General features: G+C 49.2%; 1 protein-coding gene across 3 annotated transcripts in view; it reads left to right on the top strand.

Moving 5' to 3' along the window:
- MROH7 (maestro heat like repeat family member 7) overlaps positions 1–19,149 on the top strand; it is a 57,246-nt gene that overhangs the window by 20,446 nt on the left and 17,651 nt on the right. For all 3 annotated transcript variants that reach the window (XM_082428904.1, XM_082428905.1, XM_082428906.1), the window contains exons 4-15: positions 4,385–4,458; positions 5,787–5,870; positions 6,799–6,878; positions 7,181–7,310; positions 9,546–9,641; positions 10,139–10,243; positions 10,457–10,592; positions 13,149–13,261; positions 13,669–13,845; positions 14,231–14,385; positions 16,539–16,677; positions 18,909–19,099. In XM_082428904.1, coding sequence (XP_082285030.1) covers positions 4,385–4,458; positions 5,787–5,870; positions 6,799–6,878; positions 7,181–7,310; positions 9,546–9,641; positions 10,139–10,243; positions 10,457–10,592; positions 13,149–13,261; positions 13,669–13,845; positions 14,231–14,385; positions 16,539–16,677; positions 18,909–19,099 — 1,480 coding nt within the window. The remainder of the gene's footprint in view (positions 1–4,384; positions 4,459–5,786; positions 5,871–6,798; positions 6,879–7,180; positions 7,311–9,545; positions 9,642–10,138; positions 10,244–10,456; positions 10,593–13,148; positions 13,262–13,668; positions 13,846–14,230; positions 14,386–16,538; positions 16,678–18,908; positions 19,100–19,149) is intronic.

Raw genomic sequence — 19,149 nt, 5'->3', positions numbered from 1 at the left:
CCAGCATCCCAGAACCTTCTCTTGTGACCCTTTCCAATCAATACCCCTTCTCCTGGGGCAGGTTTTCTCAGTCTTGGCACTATTGACATTTTGTGTTAGACAGATCTTTGTTGTGTGAGTGTGGGTGCGTGGGGAGCTGTTCTATGCATTGTAAGATGCATCCCTGGACTCTGCCCAGTAGATGCTATTAGTAACATCCCCCCTCACAAGTTGCCCTCAGTTATCAACAGCCATAGAGGGAACAATTCTGATTTGTATCACCATAGACTAGTTTTGCCTGTTTTTGAACTTCTTATCAATAGGATACTACAGTATATACTGTTTTGACTCTGGCTTCTTTAGCCCAGCATGATGTCATTTAGATTCATCCACATTGTTGCATGTATCATAGTTGATTCTTTTCATTGTTTTGTAGTATTCCATCTTATGAACATACCACAATTTGTTTATCCATTTTATGCTGATGGACATTAGGATTTTTTCTACTTTTTGGATATTATGAATAAAGTCACTTTGAACATTTTCATACATGTCTTTTGGTACACAGATACATTTATTTATCTAGAAGAGGAATCTCTGGGTCATAGCATAAGCATATGTTTAGCTTTAGTAGATATTGCCAATTTTTCAAAAGTGGTTGAATTAATTTACCATCTCACTTGTGAGAGTTCCAACTGCTTCACCTCCTCACAGACATTTGGTATTGTTAGTTTTCAAAATTTTAGCCATTCTGTTTGGTGTCTAATGATATTTTGGTGTGATTTCAATTTGCAATTTTTGATGACTACTGATGTTAAGCACCTTTTAATATGATTATTGTCAATTTGTATATCTTTTTTTAAAATATATTTATTTATTTTTGGCTGTGTTGGGTCTTAGTTGCTGCACACAGGCTGTTTGTTGCAGTGTGCGGGCTTCTCTCTAGCTGTAGCACGTGGGCTCCTGAGTGCGCAGGCTCTCTAGTTGTGGCATATGGGCTCTCTAGTTGTGGTGTGCAGCCTCAGTAGTTATGGTGTGCAGGCTTAGTTGCCTTGCAGCATGTGGGATCTTTGTTCCCTGACCAGGGATCGAACCTGTGTCTGCTTCATTGGAAGGCAGATTCTTAACCACTGGACCACCAGGGAAGTCCCTGTATATCCTTTTTTATGAAGTACCTGTTCAAGTCTTTTGCTCATTTAAAAAATTTGGGTTGTCTTTTTCTTATTGATTTGTGGAAGTTCTTTATATTGATATAATCCAGATATGTGTACCCAAAGGTTGTGAAAATAGTCTCATATTTTCCCCCAGAAGTTTTATTGTTTTTTCATTCACATTAAATTTATAATGCATCATGTATTAATTTTGGAAAACAGTGTGAGAGAGGGACTTAAGGCTCATTTTCCCCCCATGTGGATATCTAATTGCTCCAGACCATTTATTGAAAAGACCTACTTTCTCCACTGAATTGCAGTGTCATCTTTGAGGTAAGTCAAGTGACTGTATATGCGTAGGTTTATTTCTGGACTCTTTCTGTTCCTTTGTTTGTCTATCCTTAACCATTGCCGTAGTTACTGTGTTTTAGAGTAAGTCTTGATATTTATTACTGTAAGTCCTCCAACTTTGTCCTTTCTCAAGATTGTCTATTCTAGGTGATTTACTTTTCCATATAGATTCTAGAAACAGCTTGTCAATTTCCATAAAATATAATAAAAATCTGTTAGATTTTCATTGGAATTTCATTGAATTTATAAATCAATTTATGTAGCATTGTCTTCTTTATAAACTGTGTTTTCCAACCCATAGTTCATTTATATTTAATGTAATTATGGATAGTTTAAAAAATTTTTTTAAATTTTAAATTGAAGTGTAGTTGATTTACAATTATGGGTAGCTTGATATCTATCATCTTATGTTTGTATTCTTTGTTCTGCTTGCTCTATATTTCTTTTTTACTCCTTTTTTGGTTTTGGGGTTGTTTTTTCCTCCCTCTTTTCTCTGTTACTTGTGTGGAAGTTACATACTGTTTTAAGTTTTTTAGTGATTCTCTAGAAGTTACAATGTGCATATTTAATTTATCACAAAGTCCAACTAATCAATGCATTTATCTTCCTCCCAGACAGTTTAAGACTTAGAAACATGTTAACCCCACTTAATCCCCCCCACCACCAATTTATATGCTCTCCTGGTAATGTATATTAATTCTGTCTTTTTCTTAAAACTGTAAACATTATTATTATTTTATGTAGTTAATGTTCTTACATTTACCAAAATATTAACCTCTTTTTCTTATTTGCTTGTTGCATCTCAGACCTTCCATCTGAGATTAATTTCCTTTTGCCTAAGGTGCATCCTTTAGAATTTGCTTTAGTGAATTCTACTGATGGCCGACTCTTTCCATTTTTGTCTGAAAATGCCTCTATCCCTCATTCTTTAAAAAAATTTAAAACAGTAAAAACTTGCAGAAAAATTGAAAGTACAGTATAAAAATTTTTTCTGAATAATTTGATAATAAGTTGCCAAATGATATCCTACCAATCTTGAATTTTAATATGTGTTTCTTACAATAAAGGATAAAAGTTAACCATCAGAATCAGGAAATTAATACTGATACACTGCTACCATCTAATCATCAGGCCCCATTCAAATGTCACCAATTGTCCCAGTAATGTTCTTTATTAAAAAAGGATCCAGGTCAGAATCATTCATTGCTCTTTTTTGTCTCATCTGTTTTGTTTCCCCCAGCCCTCAGACTTTCCTTGACTGTCATATCCCTGATATACTGGAAGATTACAGGCCAGCTATTTTATAAAATGTGCCTCATTTTGGGTTTATCTGATGTTTCCTCATGATCAGATTCATGTCATACATCTTTGGCAGGAATAGCACAGACATGATGCTTGGTTTTCCTCACTGCATCCTATCTGGTGGTGTATGATTTTTATTTGTTCCATTACTGGCAATGTTCACTTTGATCTCTTGAGTACAATGGTTGCTGCCAAGGTTTTCCACTGTAAAGTCATTATTTACCCCTTTTTAGTAAATATTATGTATTAAATATTATGTAAAAATATTAAGGAGGTACTTTGAAACTATGTAAATATACCATTCCTCATCAAACTTTCAATTTAGTTATTTACTTATTTATATTAGTATGGACGTATGTTTTCCTAGTTTACTCGATGAACCATAATCTGTTGCTACCATCATTTATTGTGATACTCAAACTTTCCCCAGTTTAACCAAGGAATCCCTTTTGAGCAAGCTTTGTATCTCTTTGACGTCTTCCCATAATTCCTTGGGCTCTCTTCCTTGTTTTCTGGTACAAGATGTCTCAGGCTCATCCTGCACTTTCTCTGCCCAGGTCCTAGAAACAGCCATTTCTCCAAGGAGACTTGTTCCTTTGGTACTTAGGAGCCAAGATTTGGTGCTAGCTGTATTCACTACTATTGAGGTGTCTCTGCTTCTCACTATTGACTCCATCCTCTGGTAGCCTCTGGTGGCCAAGTTGCCCCTGAAGTTCCAGGGTCTCTCTCCTTGGGTTTCCCCTCAGCCCCCGTAAGTCAAGGGCTCTACTGGCCCTGCTCAGCCAAGTGCCCATAGCTGGACCAATCACTGTGTCTGGGGGCACGGGAATCTCTTACTGGCCAAGCGTGGGTTCCAGGTCCACCTTTATTCATTTGTTTGTTTATTGATATAATTATATTAGTTTCAGGTGTAAAGCCCACCCTTATTTGAAGAGGGATGATGGGTGTGGTTTGCAGCTTCACCTAGCTATATGGAATGAGTAGCTTACATGGAAGACAGAGGCTTTTTCACCAGAAGAAAGATGAGGAACTTTGGGGCTGACAAAATAGCATGTATCTACTATAACAAATAAGAGTTTAACTATAAATTGTGATAACAACTGAAAGAAGAGAATAGGATGATGCACAAGAGGATCACAGTGGGCCTTTCATTAGCCTGAAGACCAGGGGAGGCCTCTTTGAGGAGTGGCAGGCAAGCAAAGACCTGAAGGATGGGGCTCTACCTCAGCAAGGGGGTGTGGCAGTGGAGCGGCCCAGGTGGAGGAAACTGCCTGTGCAAAGGCCCTGAGGGGGAAGCTTGCTGGGCCTGGAAGGAGGCCAGTGTGGTGGGCGCATGGGGAGCGAGGGGAGAGCAGGGGGAGGTGAGGCTGGGGAGGTGGGCAGGGGAGACTGACCTGGCAGGGCCTTGAAGGCACTAACAAGGATGCTTGCTTTATGCTCGGTGAAATGGGGTGCCCATAAAGGGTTTTAGGGATGGGAGCTCAGTCTGGCTGCTGGCGGAGTAAGGATTGGAGGGGCCCAGTGGGAGAGGTGGGAAGGGACTCTGCTACACCATATCTTTACCCTCCCTCTTCTCTCCTCAATGAAACTGTGACCTGCAGGAGCCTTCGATGAAGTAGCCTCATGTCTGGTGAAGGTGCCAGGGCAGAGAGAGGATGGCAACGAAATAGCTCTGGTATGCTTCCTGCTAACACCCACCTGACTTTTCTGGGATGCCCTCTCCCCCGGCGCCGCCTGCCCCCGCCCCCAGCATTCCTTGTTTCTCTGCCTGGCTCTTCTCTCCTCCTTGGTACTCATCATCATCTGAAGTACAATAGGCTTTATAAGTTTATCTTGTTTCTTGTTATTCTCTCGCACTGGGATGCATCCTCCATAAATCAGGGGTTTTTGTTTGTCTCATTCCCAGCTGTATTCCTAGCATCTAGAGCAGTGCCTGGCATATCCTAGGTGCTCAATAACAGTTTTTTAAACCATGGAATGAATTGTGAGAGGGTTTCTAAAAGCGGAAGAAAAGGGAATTCCCTGGTGGTCCAGTGGTTAGGACTAGGCACTTTCACTGGTAGGGCCTGGGTTCAATCCCTGGTCGGGGAAATAAGATCCTGCAAGCTGCGCGGCATGGCCAAATTAAAAAAAAAAGGCGGAGTGGGGAGAAAAGCTAGAAATGACCTTTTTCAGGACACAAGCCCAACCCAGGTCTTGGCCATGCCGCAGGCCTCGGGAGGCCAGAGAAAGCCAGCATCTACAGGCCTTGGTGAGGGCCAGTGGGGGCAGACTGGACAGGCTGGTGGCCGTGAGTGTGACACACGGAGTGTGGGTGAGCCTGGTTGGCGGACAGAGTCTGGAGGCAGGGGGTCCACCCAGGCCAGGCCGTGCAACCTGTTCTCTTGACAGGAGGGGTGGGAAAGAGCTTGTGGCATCTTTGACCCACCACACTGTCCATTAGATTTTCTTGTTTTGCTTTCTTTACTATATATTTTATCTGTTTCATGTTTCTTTCTTCTTCTGCCTTACGATAATGAGAACTAATAGATTAATTAGACGTTGGTTAATGTTTTCCCTCTCTCAGGTTGCAGAATGCCTTAATCCGACTGGTGTGTGCCCTTAAGAAGGGTAGATATTAGAAGGCTCTTATCACTTACAATGGCATTTCAGCTTGAGGTGTTGGGACCCTTTCTGTCCCGTTGGCTCCTGCCTCTTCTCCCTTGCTTGGAGAGGAGAGAATGCTTTGCAGTCCCTAATATCTGGTCTTCCCCCAAATGCTGGCCTACAGGGATTATCCCCAACCTCCCTGCTGCCACCATGATCTTCTCAAGTCTTCACCCCCCTCAAGTTCCCCTGTGGTTTCTCACTTGTCTTGAGCTGATGCTGGGGGCCGGCAGCTGGGGAGGAGCAGGCTGGCTTGCCTGCAGGTGGCAGGTGGCTAAGGGGGGTGTAGGGACAGCCCCTGAGGGCTGGGTTCAGTGTGGCTCTCACCCTGCGGCTTTGCCCTCTGCTGCCCCCGAGGTCGAGAATGCCCTCAGCCTCCAGAAGAGCCAGGATGTGCTGGACGCGGAAGAAGAGAAGAAGACCACGATGAAGAAGATGACGGTGCGTGAGCAACTTGCGGTCTGTGACATCCGGGTGGGGAGGGGGCGGAAGTCCTGATGAGGCTGGAGTGGGGTGGGATGGGCAGAGGACAGTCGAGGCACAGACACTTGGGCTTGAGTCTCGGCTCCACCTCTAATTGCCCCCCACCTACCCTGGGGGAGCTCAGCCAAGTCACTTCCCCTCTCTGAGCCTTACTCTTAATACCTCACAAATGACTGTGATAAAACCTGTGTCCTTGGCTTGTTGGGAGGACAGAACCCAAAGGTTAGTTCACTGTAAAGCCTTAGGCACCTGGGAGCAGTCGTTATTATTTTATACATTATTTCCCCCAAAATTCCTTCTGATGGGGAACCTCTGAAGGAACTTTCCTTTTCTCTTTGCTAAATACAGTCACTTCTCAGTTAGCCACCAGAATGTTTGGGCTGGGATAACCACTGAAGTTTCCAGAATTATATTTAGCTATAAAGAGAGAAAAAATCCTTGCCTTTGATACTTCCATTTAATTAATGTTAATTGAGCACTTACGGGTCGTTGGTGCCAGATCAAAAGTGAGGAATTAGAAGGACATTTTAAAGGAATTCAACCGGACCACTTTCGAGGGCCATGCGTGGTGATTTCTGCATTGGGCCGGTCCACGGTTTAGATATACTTCCCCACCATGGGGCTGCTGAAACAGTTCTTCCAGAGCCCTACATGGGGGGCGGTGCAGCAGGCTAGGGCTTGTCATGTTTTTGGTGGCCTTGAACTGAGGGCTCTGGACAGGGCTTGAGCAGTCAGCTGGCTCCCCCCACTGGAGGCCAGGCAGGCTGTGGAGGCTGCCCACGCCGAGGGGCTGCGCGGCCTGCTGCCTGTGAGGAGGAGTGGCCTCGGCCCTGGTGGTCTGCAGTGGCCTGTGCCCTCATCGACACCTCCATGGTCCCCCATCCAGAAGCAGATCCAGGAGGAGCCGCTGGATTCTCTCTTGAGCTCCGCCCGCCAGCAAGTCATGGAGACCCTGACCCAGCTGAGGTGACCACGGCCCCTTCCCCGAACCCCCGCCGCATTCCCTCTACCCACGGGCTCCGCCTGTATCTTCTGGGGCCACTCTGCCGTGCGTGGCCCCAGCCCAGTCCCGGGCCTTTTCGCTTCCCTTTGCCCAGCCCCTGCCAGGGCTGTCTGCCCTGCACCCCACTTCCCTCCTCCTCCCCTCCTCATCTCGCGCTTTTGTGATCTGAATCTCAGCCCTCATCCCAGCCCTGCGTCCTTCGCTTCCTGCCTCCAGCCCCAGGCCCCCCCTCGCTCCATGGCCTTGCTTTCTGTCTCTCCCTCAGTCATTCCCAGCTCGCCCTGGGCGTGCGGGAACGGTCGGAGCTGGTGAACACGTGCGTGAAGAGTGTGCTGTCCCTGCCCTCGGTGCAGGCCATGCAGGAGAAAGACGAGGACGAGGCTGAGGCCAGACAGGTGAGGCAGGGCCCTCCCCAGTGGGGCCTCGGGGCTGCCTGGCGTCCTCAGAGCGAGGCACGTGCCTGGACTCCCAGCAGGGAGAGGAAGGTGTTCTGGGAGGTAGATTTTTTTTTTTAATTTATTTTATTTATTTATTTATTTTTGGTTGCGCTGGGTCTTCGTTGCCGCGCGCGGGCTTTCTCTAGAGGCAGCGAGTGGGGGTTACTCTTGGTTGCAGTGCGCGGGCTTCTCATTGCAGTGGCTCCTCTTGTTGCAGAGCATGGGCTCTAGGCACGCGGGCTTCAGTAGTTGTGGCATGTGGGCTCAGTAGTTGTGGCTCGTGGGCTCTAGAGCTCAGGCTCAGTAGTTGTGGTGCACCGACTGAGTTGCTCTGCGGCATGTGGGATCTTCCCAGACCAGGGCTCGAACCCGTGTCCCCTGCATTGGCAGGCGGATTCTGAATCACTGCGCCACCAGGGAAGTCCCCTGGGAGTTAGATTTGCTCTTCACACTACTACTCAAGTAGCTTGGGCAGTTCACCTCCCCTCTCCTGGCCTGAGTAGGCACTCGATAAACATTTGGTGAATGTATGAATCTGCAGAATAAAGAATCCCTCATCTTAAGCACCGTCCACTTTGGGCTCTGCCCCATGAGAAGGATGTGGGCAGATGTTGGCATGGCCTCAGGAGGTGGCCAGGAGTGGGAGGAAAAGACCTGAGGACTGGGCGAGTTGAGGCTGAGGCCTGGAAGTGGAACCTCAAGGGGCTCCCATGAGCATCTTCAAACCCCTGCAGGATAGTCCCAGGAGGAGTGATCAGAGGTGACCCTTCATGTAGGATGGGGTCAGTGGGGGAGGTTAGGGAGAGGGGTTTCAGCTCTGGGTGAGGCACATGGATGCATCCTTTCATTCACCAAATATTAACTGATGCCTAATCCAGAAGTACAAGGGAAGGCTACAGTAGGGCTGAGGGCAGATTATCAAAGTATCGTACAAATAAATGCAAAATCACAACAGTGGTACGTGTTGCAAGCAAGAAGTACTTGATGCTATGTAGACTATGAAGAGCCTGGAATCGGGGGAGGCTGAGTGTGTTGGGGGTCAGGGTTCATGGCGCTGGAGGTGAGAGGTCACAGAGGAGCTAACTAGTTGAAGGGGATGGCAGAAGGAAGAGTGTACCAGGCAGAGGGAGCAGCCTGTGCGGCAGCCTGAGGACAGAGAGAACATGGTGACTGCAAGGGCGATAAGGAGGCAGTGTGGCTGGAGTCCAGAGGGTGAGGTGAGAGAGCTCTGGGGGCCAGACCAGCCCCAGCGTGAAGGTTCTGAGTCCCGGAGGTGGTGCACTTGAGAGAAGACCCAAAGGAGGGGGGGGGGAACCCCTGCTGGGTGTGAACAGAGCAGTGCTGCACAGTGATGGGCCTCAGATGGGAGGGAAGGAGGAGGCAGTCGGTGAACGAGGCTTGCTTGGTGGTGGTGGTGTAAGCCTGGTGTGCACAGACTCGGGAAGCCTGGACAAAGACAACCCGGAAGGTCGATGTGGAGAGCGGTGGGAAGAGGGGAGGCAGGGGAGAGAGGGTCTCAAGACACTGCTCAGCCTTGTGTGTGTGTAATGCTTGCACCCTCCTAAGGTAATTTCAGGACTGTGGTGTGGCTGAGGAAGGAAGAGACAACCGGGCAGAAGAGAGATGGCTCCTGGAAGGGGCAACTTAGAAAATCTATTTGGATCTAGGAGTAGTAATTTAAAGAAGAATCAGAACACTTCCCCAGAGACAATAATCTAAGTCACGCTGGTCGTCCGTTGATCTAGCTCTCACAGTTCCAGAGCTTTTTCCCACCCATCTTCTCATGTTCCTCACAAACCGAAACTTCCTGTTCTGTGACCTTGGACAAGTGTCTCCTTATTGGTAGAATGAGAAAAACACTTTGAGGACAAAATGATATGGTTGTGCAAATCATGAGGCACGCACCTGGCCCGTGGTAGATTTTCAGTAAATGCTGGGCCTCTGATTCCTCCCCTTGTAAGCTAAGAAGGGCAGAGATAATAATTACCAATTTGTCGAGAAGGAAACTGTAACCCATGGAGGGCAAGTAATTTGTCCAATATCACACACCAAGGTTAGTCTCAGAGGTGGGACAAGAAAGCAGCTCTCCTGGGTCCGAGTCCCCCTTCTTCCCCTGACCCACACCAGGGGTTGCCTAGGGCTGGGGTCTGCTCCAGATGCTCCCTGGTGGCCTGGTCCTCCTCCTGTCCACAGACACTTTACCGTCAGACCTTGGATGCCCTGCAGACACTTCTCAATGCCCTCTTTGTTGAGAACCCCACTCCTGCTGGGCTGAAGAGCATCTTGGAGGTACGGAGGCAGGGAGGAGAGCAAGGGCGGAGGAGAATGGAGAATTGACTCGGGAGATCTGGGGGTGGGGGGCTGGACCCAGAAAGAGTGATTTTACTTCAGGATGTCATCTTGTGCCAGGTTCCTGCTTCCCTGCCCCTCTCGCAGGCCACGTCCCAAACTCCTGCCCCTTCACTCTCTCCCTATCCCCCATGCTCCTGCTACAGCTGTCCCCATATCCTTGCTTTCTAAATTCTTGTTCCTGTCTCTCTCTCCTATCCTCAAGACTCTCCACCTTTCATCTCTCTCCTCACTGACCTTTGTTCTCCCTCTGTCCTGTCCTCAGTTTCTGGACCGCACGTCTCCCTATGCTCTAAGAAGAGGAGGAGGGCTATGGCGGGTTGTCTTTATGCTCTCCCTAGAAGCTTCCTGATGATTGGTGAAGGCTGGCCTGCCCATCCGGGCAGTAGACTCTGGCATCCAACTTGTAGCTCTGAGTCTTGCCCTTTTCCCCACAGCCTCTGGGGCCCTGGATGAACTCTGGGAAGGCCCATGAGAGAGCACGGGCTGTGAAAAGCAATGTCTCTGTGTTGAACCACACGCTTCTGACCCTGCCTTTCTTTGTGAGTGGCCCTGGGAGGGGGGAGGGGACACTCCTAGGGAGAATCTTCCCAGCTCTGAGGGAGCCTGTGCATCCATCCAGAGAGTCCCAGGGGGTCCCCACTATCCTCAGAGGGCTCAGGTCTCAGGGCCAGACCATCTAGCTCTGTTCACCATTTACTGTATAGCCTTATTAAACCTATAAGTCTCAATCCCTAAGATTATGACACAAACAGATGTCCTCGGGGTTCCCGGCACTGGGGCTTCTGCTGGGGAGGCTCATCATTCGCATCGCGGATCCTGATGAGGAGATTGGCCGGGAGGCTCTGGACGGCATCACCATCCTCTACACCATCGTGGAGCTTCAAAAACGTAAGCCCTTTGGAGTGCTTCTAAAACAAAGCTTTTGAGCAGGTACTCAGCCTAGGAATTGAATGGAGCCATGGCAACAAGGCACTGGTGGGATATAGAAGAGACCAACACAGAGTCCAATGGGGTCTGGAAATCAGTGTGAAAACTTAGTCCCCACGGAACTTGGAGACAGAGGTGACAAACAAACCCATTTTGACTTAAGCAATCCTTCTATTTAAGCTTCTCCTCCTTCTTCCAAGTTTAATTTGTGACTCTCGTTTTCACATTCCCATGCCACCATGTACACCTAGGCATAATAGCCCCAATGTCCTGGTTTTTGGTCTGTCTTCCCCCACTAGACTATAAGTTCATTTGAGTCTGTGTCTTGTTCACCACTGTATTCCCAAGATCTAGCCCTGGGCCTGGCACATGGTGGGTGCTCAGTGAATATTTATTGGATGAATGAACAAAGAACAGGTCCTATCTTGGAATCTGGAGTGGCTAAAACCTGTAGGTGGGAGTACATCTCTGGATTCAGCTGCAGGGAGCTAGCAATATGGTATGGGCTGCCACAGAAACCCAGCTGGCACTGCACCTGAGGTGTGCAGTATCAACTGTTACTTGCCTCCTTCCTTTCTCCAGAGTCCCAACTCTGCTCCAAACCAAGGAACCTTGGCACATTGTTCAAACTTCCCTGGCTCTGGAGGCAGAGTGACCTGGGTACAAGACCTAGCTCTGGCCCTTCCTAGCTGTGTGACCTTAGGCAAGTATTTTTCTTGTCAAGGCCTAGATTTCCTCATTTGTAAAAAAGGACACAATAGGATATAACTCACAAGCTTTTTGGAAGATTAAATGAGATCATATATGTAAAAAGACCAGCTCATTCCACACATTATAGGTACTTGCCAAATAGAGTTTCCTTTTTCCCCATCCCTACAAGGATCATCTAATTAGTTTCAGCGTTTTGGGATATGGCTGGTGTCCCTGCTCTTCTTGTTCTTTAGCATTTGGGGCAAAGATTTAGCCCCTAGGAGATTTCCCCTGCTGCCCAGGAACCACTCAGACCTCCTGAGTGATAGATGAAGGTGATATAAGCCATGTTAATGATCAGTCTTAGGGACAGGAATAGTATACACCAAATTAGTATTGCCAGATTTAGCAAATAAAAGTATAGGACACCCAGTTAAATCTGAATTTCAGATAAAAGGTAAATACTTTTTGGTATATTTGAGACATACTTTCACTAAAAATTGTTTATCTGAAATTCATATTTACTGGGTATCTTGTATTTTATCTGGTGACCCTAAGACAAACCCACCCTGTTAGGTTCTCAAGGAGTGAAATGGTTTATCCAGGGCCCCCTGACTGTAGGAAGCAGCAAAGCTAGGATTTGAATCTGGGTCTGCCTGATTCTAGGTCTCAATCTCCTTCCCTTTACAAACAACCTGCATGCTTAGTCCATATGTTATTCTGCCTCAGTGGCGCTTTCTTATGCCTGTGTCTCGCACACCCTGGGGGACCCAGGTAGGACCCACTCCAGGCCACAGTTAGGCTCAGGAAATGTTCCTGAAATGTGTTTCCTTCAGCAGAAAATTAGGAGCCCACACATGCAGGTACTATTCTAGGCACTCGGGACACAGAAGAAAAAAGATTAATTCAATAATCCTCCTGTTGAGCTTATCTTCTTGTTGTCAGGAGACAACGAACAAAAAAACAAGTAACACCTATAGTAAGTCAAATGATGATTAGTATTACAGAAAAAAGAAGAAAACAGAAAAGGGGGATTGGGAACACCACGGGTAAGGGAATTGCAATTTAATAGAGGTGTTGCCACGCACACACCAGAATGGCAAAAATGGAACAGACAATTCACTGGTGAGATGTGAAGCCACTGGAACTCTCACACACTGCTGGTGGGAGCATAATTGGTCCCCACTGTGGAAAACTGTTTGGCAATATCCCCTGAAGCTGAACCCATACTCACCTTAGGACACAATTCCAATCCTAGCTATGTGCCTACAAATGTGTACCTATAGTCACCAAAAGGCATGGATTAGACGTATTAGAACATTCAGATCAGCACTATGCATAATAGCTGGAAACAACCCAAATGTCCATCAGAAGTAGAACAGATCAATAAATTGTAGTATATTCATACCATGGAAAATTATACAGCACTGGGAGTGAGTGAACCTATGCAACTTGCAACAGTGTGGATGAATCTCACCCACATAAGGTTGAGTGAAAGCCAGACACAAAGGTTAACATACAGTAAGAGTCCATTTATATAAAGTCCAACAGCAAGGAGATCGAATCTGCGGGTTTAGAAGTCAGAATAGTGGTTACCCTGAGTGGGGGAGGGAGATAGTGGACTGAAATGGGGGCACAGGAGGGTCTTCTGGGGTGCTGACCGTGTTCTGTTTGTTGACCTGGGTGCCCGCTACAAGGATATGCTCACCGTGAAAACTGATCCCGCTGGTCACCTATGATTTATGCACATCCTACAACTACGTTTAAGAAGAAGTTAAAAAACAAAATAGGCGGTCAGTCCTCACTGAAAAGGTTCTTTTCTTGCAGGAGCCAGAGATAAGGAAGAGACCAATAAGGAGGAGCTGTACGAGAGCAACAAGCGTTTCCTGGGCCCCTACAACCCTGTCAGCCCGTGCCAGAACATTCTGCGTGTTATCGCGGTGACCACCTGCTCCCCATCAGCCCTGGGCCTTCCTGGGGCGATGGGGACAAGGGAGGAGGGGCAGCACCAGCCTGCCCCAGTGCTTCCTCCTCCCCTTCCATCCTTCCAGGCTCAATCCTCTTTACATTCCTTTGCATGCTTTCCTTGACCACACAGGCCCATCCTGTGGGCTCCCAACCCCTCTGGTCTGTGCCACAGTGCGTGGGCCGTGTCACCAGCTCTGGGGGCAGGGGCCATGTCACCCCTTCTTTTGTAGCTTCTCCTCAAAGTGTTTGACACTCACGGATTAACTGAGTATATGCACCCCTGCTGACCTCTGCATATGTCTGGGGGTGTTAGTGCGTCCATATACGGCTCGCTCTGGGTCTGCCCATGTGTGTCAAGATCTCTATGCCTTTGTTTCAGGAATTTGGAGACTTCCTGGGGCCCCAACAGGTAAAGGACCTGCTGCTAGCAGCCCTGGAAGGGCTGAAAGGTGGCTCAGAGGCTTGGGGGAAGGACTCGGGGGAGATGATGCAGCTGGCCTCGGAGGTCACACTCAGCTCGGTGCTGGAGCGGTACCGACACAGGGCACTGGAGGTGGTAAGGCCCCCTGGGGGCAGGGGCTGGGCTGGGAAACCCCACAGGGCCCACTCATCCCTCAGGCAGGGTAGGGCTGCTGGTGGCTGAGTTCTAGATGCTCCCAACTTGCAGGTGAGAAAGAACTCGCTTATCGGCCCCCAAGACAGCTCAACTATCAAGTGTGGGGTGGGGGAGGGCAGCAAAGACAAGCTGTCTCCCAGGGAAGGGGCAGCTGCTCTGTCTGCCCATCTCCCCATTTCTCCCCTCTGCGCCCTCCTCTCCCCTCTCTCTTCCCCCACCCTGTCACCGCCTTCCTTCCTCCTCCTGTCTCCCTGCTCCCCCATCACCCCCTTGGCTTCTCCACCTGGCCCTCTGCCTGCTCCTGGCCACCCTGGCTGTACCCCAGATTCCAGAAATCATGCAGGGCATCTATGTGCACCTGAGCCACATTCAGGAGCCACGGGCCCGAGAGGTGGCCCTGCTGCCCGTCTCTCTCCTGGCCAGCTCCTTCATGACCGAGGTCGTCGTGGCCCTGCTCATGTGTCCCCTCCCACTGGACAGGTACCAAGTGAGGGGGGCTTACAGCCACTACACTTCAGAGGGTTGATATAGCCCTGTTCCCGGGGTGGGAATCCCTTCTTCTACCAGAGGAGCCCCTCGCCCTCCCAGGTGGTCCCTCTTCTATGATCTATGATGCTTATGACAACCGTTAAGTCCTTCCTGAGCACTGCCAGGTGTCTGTGCTGCACATTTATATGTTTTCTCACAAGTGTAACAACCCCATTCTATAGATAAGGAAACTGAGGCTCATGGGAAGTTTCTAGCCCTAGGCACCTACTGAGCAAGCAACAGAATGAGGACCTGAACTCATATCTGACCAACTCCAAGCCCAGAGCTCTTCAATGATGCCGTAAAAGTAGAACTGAGTGTTGGTCCTGATTCTGCCTCCAGACGCTCTGTGATCTTGGGTAGCCTGCTTGCCCTCTCTGGGCTTGAGTTTTCCCCCATATGCAAAAGGAAGAAATAATCCTCCCATTCTCACCCCAAATGGGTGGTCATGACAAGTAATGCAGCCGGTCGTGCTGAGTGCCTGCCCTGTGCTCCATGCTGTCAGCCTTCAGGGACCTCTGGTCTGATGGGCAGAGGGGACTGTGGCCAGATGGTGATGAGCTCGTGGGCAGGGGAGACAAATCTGGCTGCTCCAGTCTCCCAGCTCAGGAAACGCTCCCACAGCTTTGAATGAAAACAAGGCAGAAGCATGTGATCCACATCTTAAGGTAGTTGGTTGAGAGTGAATGGAAAAGAATTATGCAGAACTGTGCAAGTGTGGTGCGCTTCTAACCAGGAGAGCTGGTGTCATTCATAGAAACCAAGATCAGTGCAGGGGTGACACACTCCCATCTCCCACCTGGAAGAATTTAACCCTTTCTGGCTTCACTGGAAACCAGGGAGTTTTCTTCTTGGAGCCACTAAACATTCAGACTCAAGATTGCCAGGGCCATACCTGACCTCAGTTACTCAGGATATAGGACAGGGCAGAGTCTTTACAGCAGCCTGTGTAGCAGGCCAGATAGAGCTGGGACAAAATTTAAGGAGGCCTCACTCTCAAGTGCCACTCCTGTGCTTGCCTGATTGGAGGACCTCCTTACATGTTGTGCCCTGGGTGCCTCACTTTCCTCACCCTAGTATTGGCCCTGGTCCTCCCAGGTGAAAGGTGTAGGTGCTGCCCTGGCTTAAGTGGCTCAGGCTTCAAAGGAACTAGTGTCTCTTACAATAACTGTCTAGACTTTGCTTCCAGGATCCCCACAGGGACAAGCCCAATCACAAGAGTCACTGCACCCTGAGAAGCTCAACGCCACAGCGTCCCCAATGGTCCTTCTAGTTAATTTATAGTTCCTCCAGCCCAGACGCAATTTACCAATTGGGTCATTTTTACCATAAGCAATGTTGCCTAGCAACATAGTTGACATACTATCTTTATCAGGTTTCCAGGGGAACGGAGCTGGAAAGTTAATGGAAGGTTCACATCTTAAGCAGAAGGGGGAAAGGGTTTTGTTAACCCTTTAGTGCACTGGCCCTGTCAGCATTTTCACCTCCCCACGACAGGAGTGCCTACAGGCTGGTGCCTGCTGGCCCAGATGCTTTCCCCTGCCTGGTATACTGCCTTCTAAGGGACAGGAGTGGGCCCTCCTTGACATTATGTGACAAATGCAAGATCCAGGCCCCGAAGGGCTCCTTGGCATAGAAGAACAGGCACAGGTTTGGAGTCATCAGGCCTGGTCACTTCTGGTCTCTGTAGCTCATTAGCCGTGTAGTCTTGGACTGGTGATTTCACCTCTCTGAGCCTTAACTCCACATCTGTAAAATTAGAATAAGAACCCACCTTGAGGGTCAGTGTAAGAATTCAGTGACCTTGAGTATCTTGAATATCTTGCTCACGTCTGCTGGCAGACAGCAGATGCTCAATATTTGCTGAAGTAATAAACTGTATGCAAAGCACCTGGTAAAGTAAGTACCTGAGTCATAGGGTTTTCGATAATTGTTAGCCCCCCGCCTCTTAGGGAGTGTTTTCTGGTCCATTCCAGAAATTTTCTGGTACGTCCATGGATGCCATTTCAAAGGCACCTTCCCTTCTCCCTCCCCAAACAATTGGGCGGCAGGGTGTGCCCCACTGCCCTGGTCCCCACTAACCATCCCCACCCTTGACCCCCCAGCAATGGAGCAGAGATGTGGAGGCAGCTGATACTGCGCAAGCCCAGCTGTGACGTCCGAGATCTCCTGGATCTGCTCCTGACCAGCCTGAAGGAAAAGCCTGTCACCAAGAGGGGCCGGGCCTCCATCGTGCCCCTAGCGGTGAGGACATCCCACCCCGCTCCATCACTGCCCCATCCCATCCTCCTCCCTCCTCCCCTCCCCCTGAGTTCTGCACACCCATCTTCTAGTTCCCTGCTCTTCCAGGAACTAACTGTGTGGCCTTGAGCAAGTCTGTCTCTGGGCTCTTGTTTGTGATCCACTGGACGACGATAGTACTGTTACTTACAGTGACGGCAGCAGCCTGGAATAGTGGACACAGAATGACCTGGGACTCGCAGACCTTAGTCTGAGGGCTGGCTTTGCTCCATTATTGTTTTGTAACCTGAGCAAGCTCACTTCCCCTCCCTGAGGCTCAGTCTCTGCATCTGTAAATGGAAATAATAATATCCACCTCATACAGCAGTTGGGAAAATTAAACGAGGCAACCCGTTCACTCATTTAACAACATAAAATGTTTAAGTGCTTCTGCTGCCAGTCTCAGAGGTCGGCCCTCGGAACACGGAGGGAAAGGGCTCTGACTGCAGAAAGGGGGCTGGGTGTAGAGACCGATTTCTCTCTGCCTCTGTCACCAACCCCCTGGTCCTAGCCAGCTGGATAATACCCCCACTCATCTCCTTGCTTCCACTCCAGCCCCTCCAATCTGTACCACAGCTAAAAAAATCTTTGAGAAATGCACATCTGCTCTTCTCAACCCTCTCGATGGCTTCCCATTGCCCTCGAGAGTAACACAGTGCTCCCACCTGTGCTACAGGCCCTGCACCCCTCACCGGCCTCTTGCCCTCACCCCTCACCGTGATCCTCTTGCTTGCATGGGTCCAACCTCGTTGTTCCTTGTCAGATCTTCTTCTTCTTCTTTTTTTTTTTTTTTAATATTTATTTATTTGGTTGCTCCGGGTCTTAGTTGCAGCAGGCGGGCATCTTAGTGTGGCATACATGTGGGATCTAGTTCCCTGACCAGGGATGGAAGCTGGGCCCCCTGCATTGGGAGCATGGAGTCTTATTCACTGTGCCACCAGGGAAGTTCCCTGTCAGATCTTCTTAAACACTGCTATCTTCTGTTACAGGGCCTTTGCACATGCTGTTTCCTCTGCCTAGACTGCTATCCACCAAGTTAACTTCTGCTCAACCCTTAGCTCTTATCACCTCCTCAGGGAAGCCCTCCCTGATTTCTCTGACCAGATCAAATCAGTGCATATTATACTTTGCTTCACATACTTTATCTTGGGAGAGTTTACCCCAGCTGTGATTTAACAATAGCGTGTGCATGTGTGTGTGTGTGGGGGGGGTGTCATTTGAGTAATCAGTGAGATGCATGAATTCAGTGCCTGAGCCTGATATCCCCAAAGTCCAACATACACCTGGCACACAGTAGACTCAAAATTTTTTTGTTGTTTTGATCAATTTATTCAACAGATATTGAGCACCTACTATGTGCCAGGCATACTCATAAGTTCTGGGGATTCAGCAGAGAGCAAGACAAGCTGGTGGAGGGAAGCAAATAAAGAGGAACGAGTGGTATTATCCCTTTACAGAGGAAGATACTGATGCTCAGAGACATTCCATGTCTCATGTAAGGTCACACAGCTAGTGAGTGGTGGTGCCAGGACTCAGATCTCCTGCCCTGGAATCCCATGCTTCACCACTGGATCTCTCTGCCTCTCTCCCCCAGCACTGAGTTCAATGAGTAGGGCACCAGCACCCATTCCTTCCCTGGTTTGGGCATTCATGCACTCCTCCTCTGATCACTGTGTGTTGGTGTATTCTCATGTCACTAAGAGGAGGCAGTGAGGGCAGCCTAGTTTAACGGCCCTCAACGAAGAGGCAACTGGTGTCCCCCTCACCGTCTGTGTGCCTGTGTTATGAACCAGGAAGAGGCAGGGCTCACTACAGCGCATAATCTGAAAACCTGGCTTCAAGTCCCAGCTCTGCCCCCGGGAGGCTGGGTGACCTTGGGCAAGTCTCTTCACCCCCTGAGCTTGTCTCCTCCCCTGCACAGTGGGATGAAGACTCTACCTCACAAATGTGGGAAGAGATCCTTCCACCATGATTCTTCCAGGGGTGTGTCAAAGGCAAAGGGTCGCTGTGATTGTTCTGGGGCAGGGCTCACCCAGAGAGCCAGGAGTTGGGGTGTGGTAGTTGCGGGGGAATCTGGGCTTGCCCAAGTTGGGTCAGAGAAGAGCAAAGATCCAGGGCCAGCCTCCTAGAGAAGCAGTCCAGGCCCTGCCAGGAGTGCTGGGACATCTACCAGATCCCGCCCCCCACCCCCCCAGGCAGCCAGCGGCCTCTGTGAGCTCCTGTCCGTCAACAGCTGCATGGGCCGCGTGAGGCGCATCTACCCCCAGCTGCTCCTGGCCCTGCTCATTCAGGTCCATTACCACATCGGCCTCAACCTGCCTGGCCGCGTGGTTTCCCACAAGGACGCCAAGAAAGACGGACAGCCCTCTGGTTTCGTGCCCGTACGGTATGTTCCTACTGTCCCTGGCAGGGGGAGGGCCACCAGCAAGGGCCCTT

The sequence above is a fragment of the Balaenoptera physalus genome, assembly GCF_965194825.1.
Source record: "Balaenoptera physalus genome assembly, chromosome: 1".
NCBI lineage: Eukaryota > Metazoa > Chordata > Mammalia > Artiodactyla > Balaenopteridae > Balaenoptera > Balaenoptera physalus.
The sequence above is the reverse complement of the archived record's forward strand: the minus strand, read 5'-3'. Positions and strand labels throughout refer to the sequence as shown.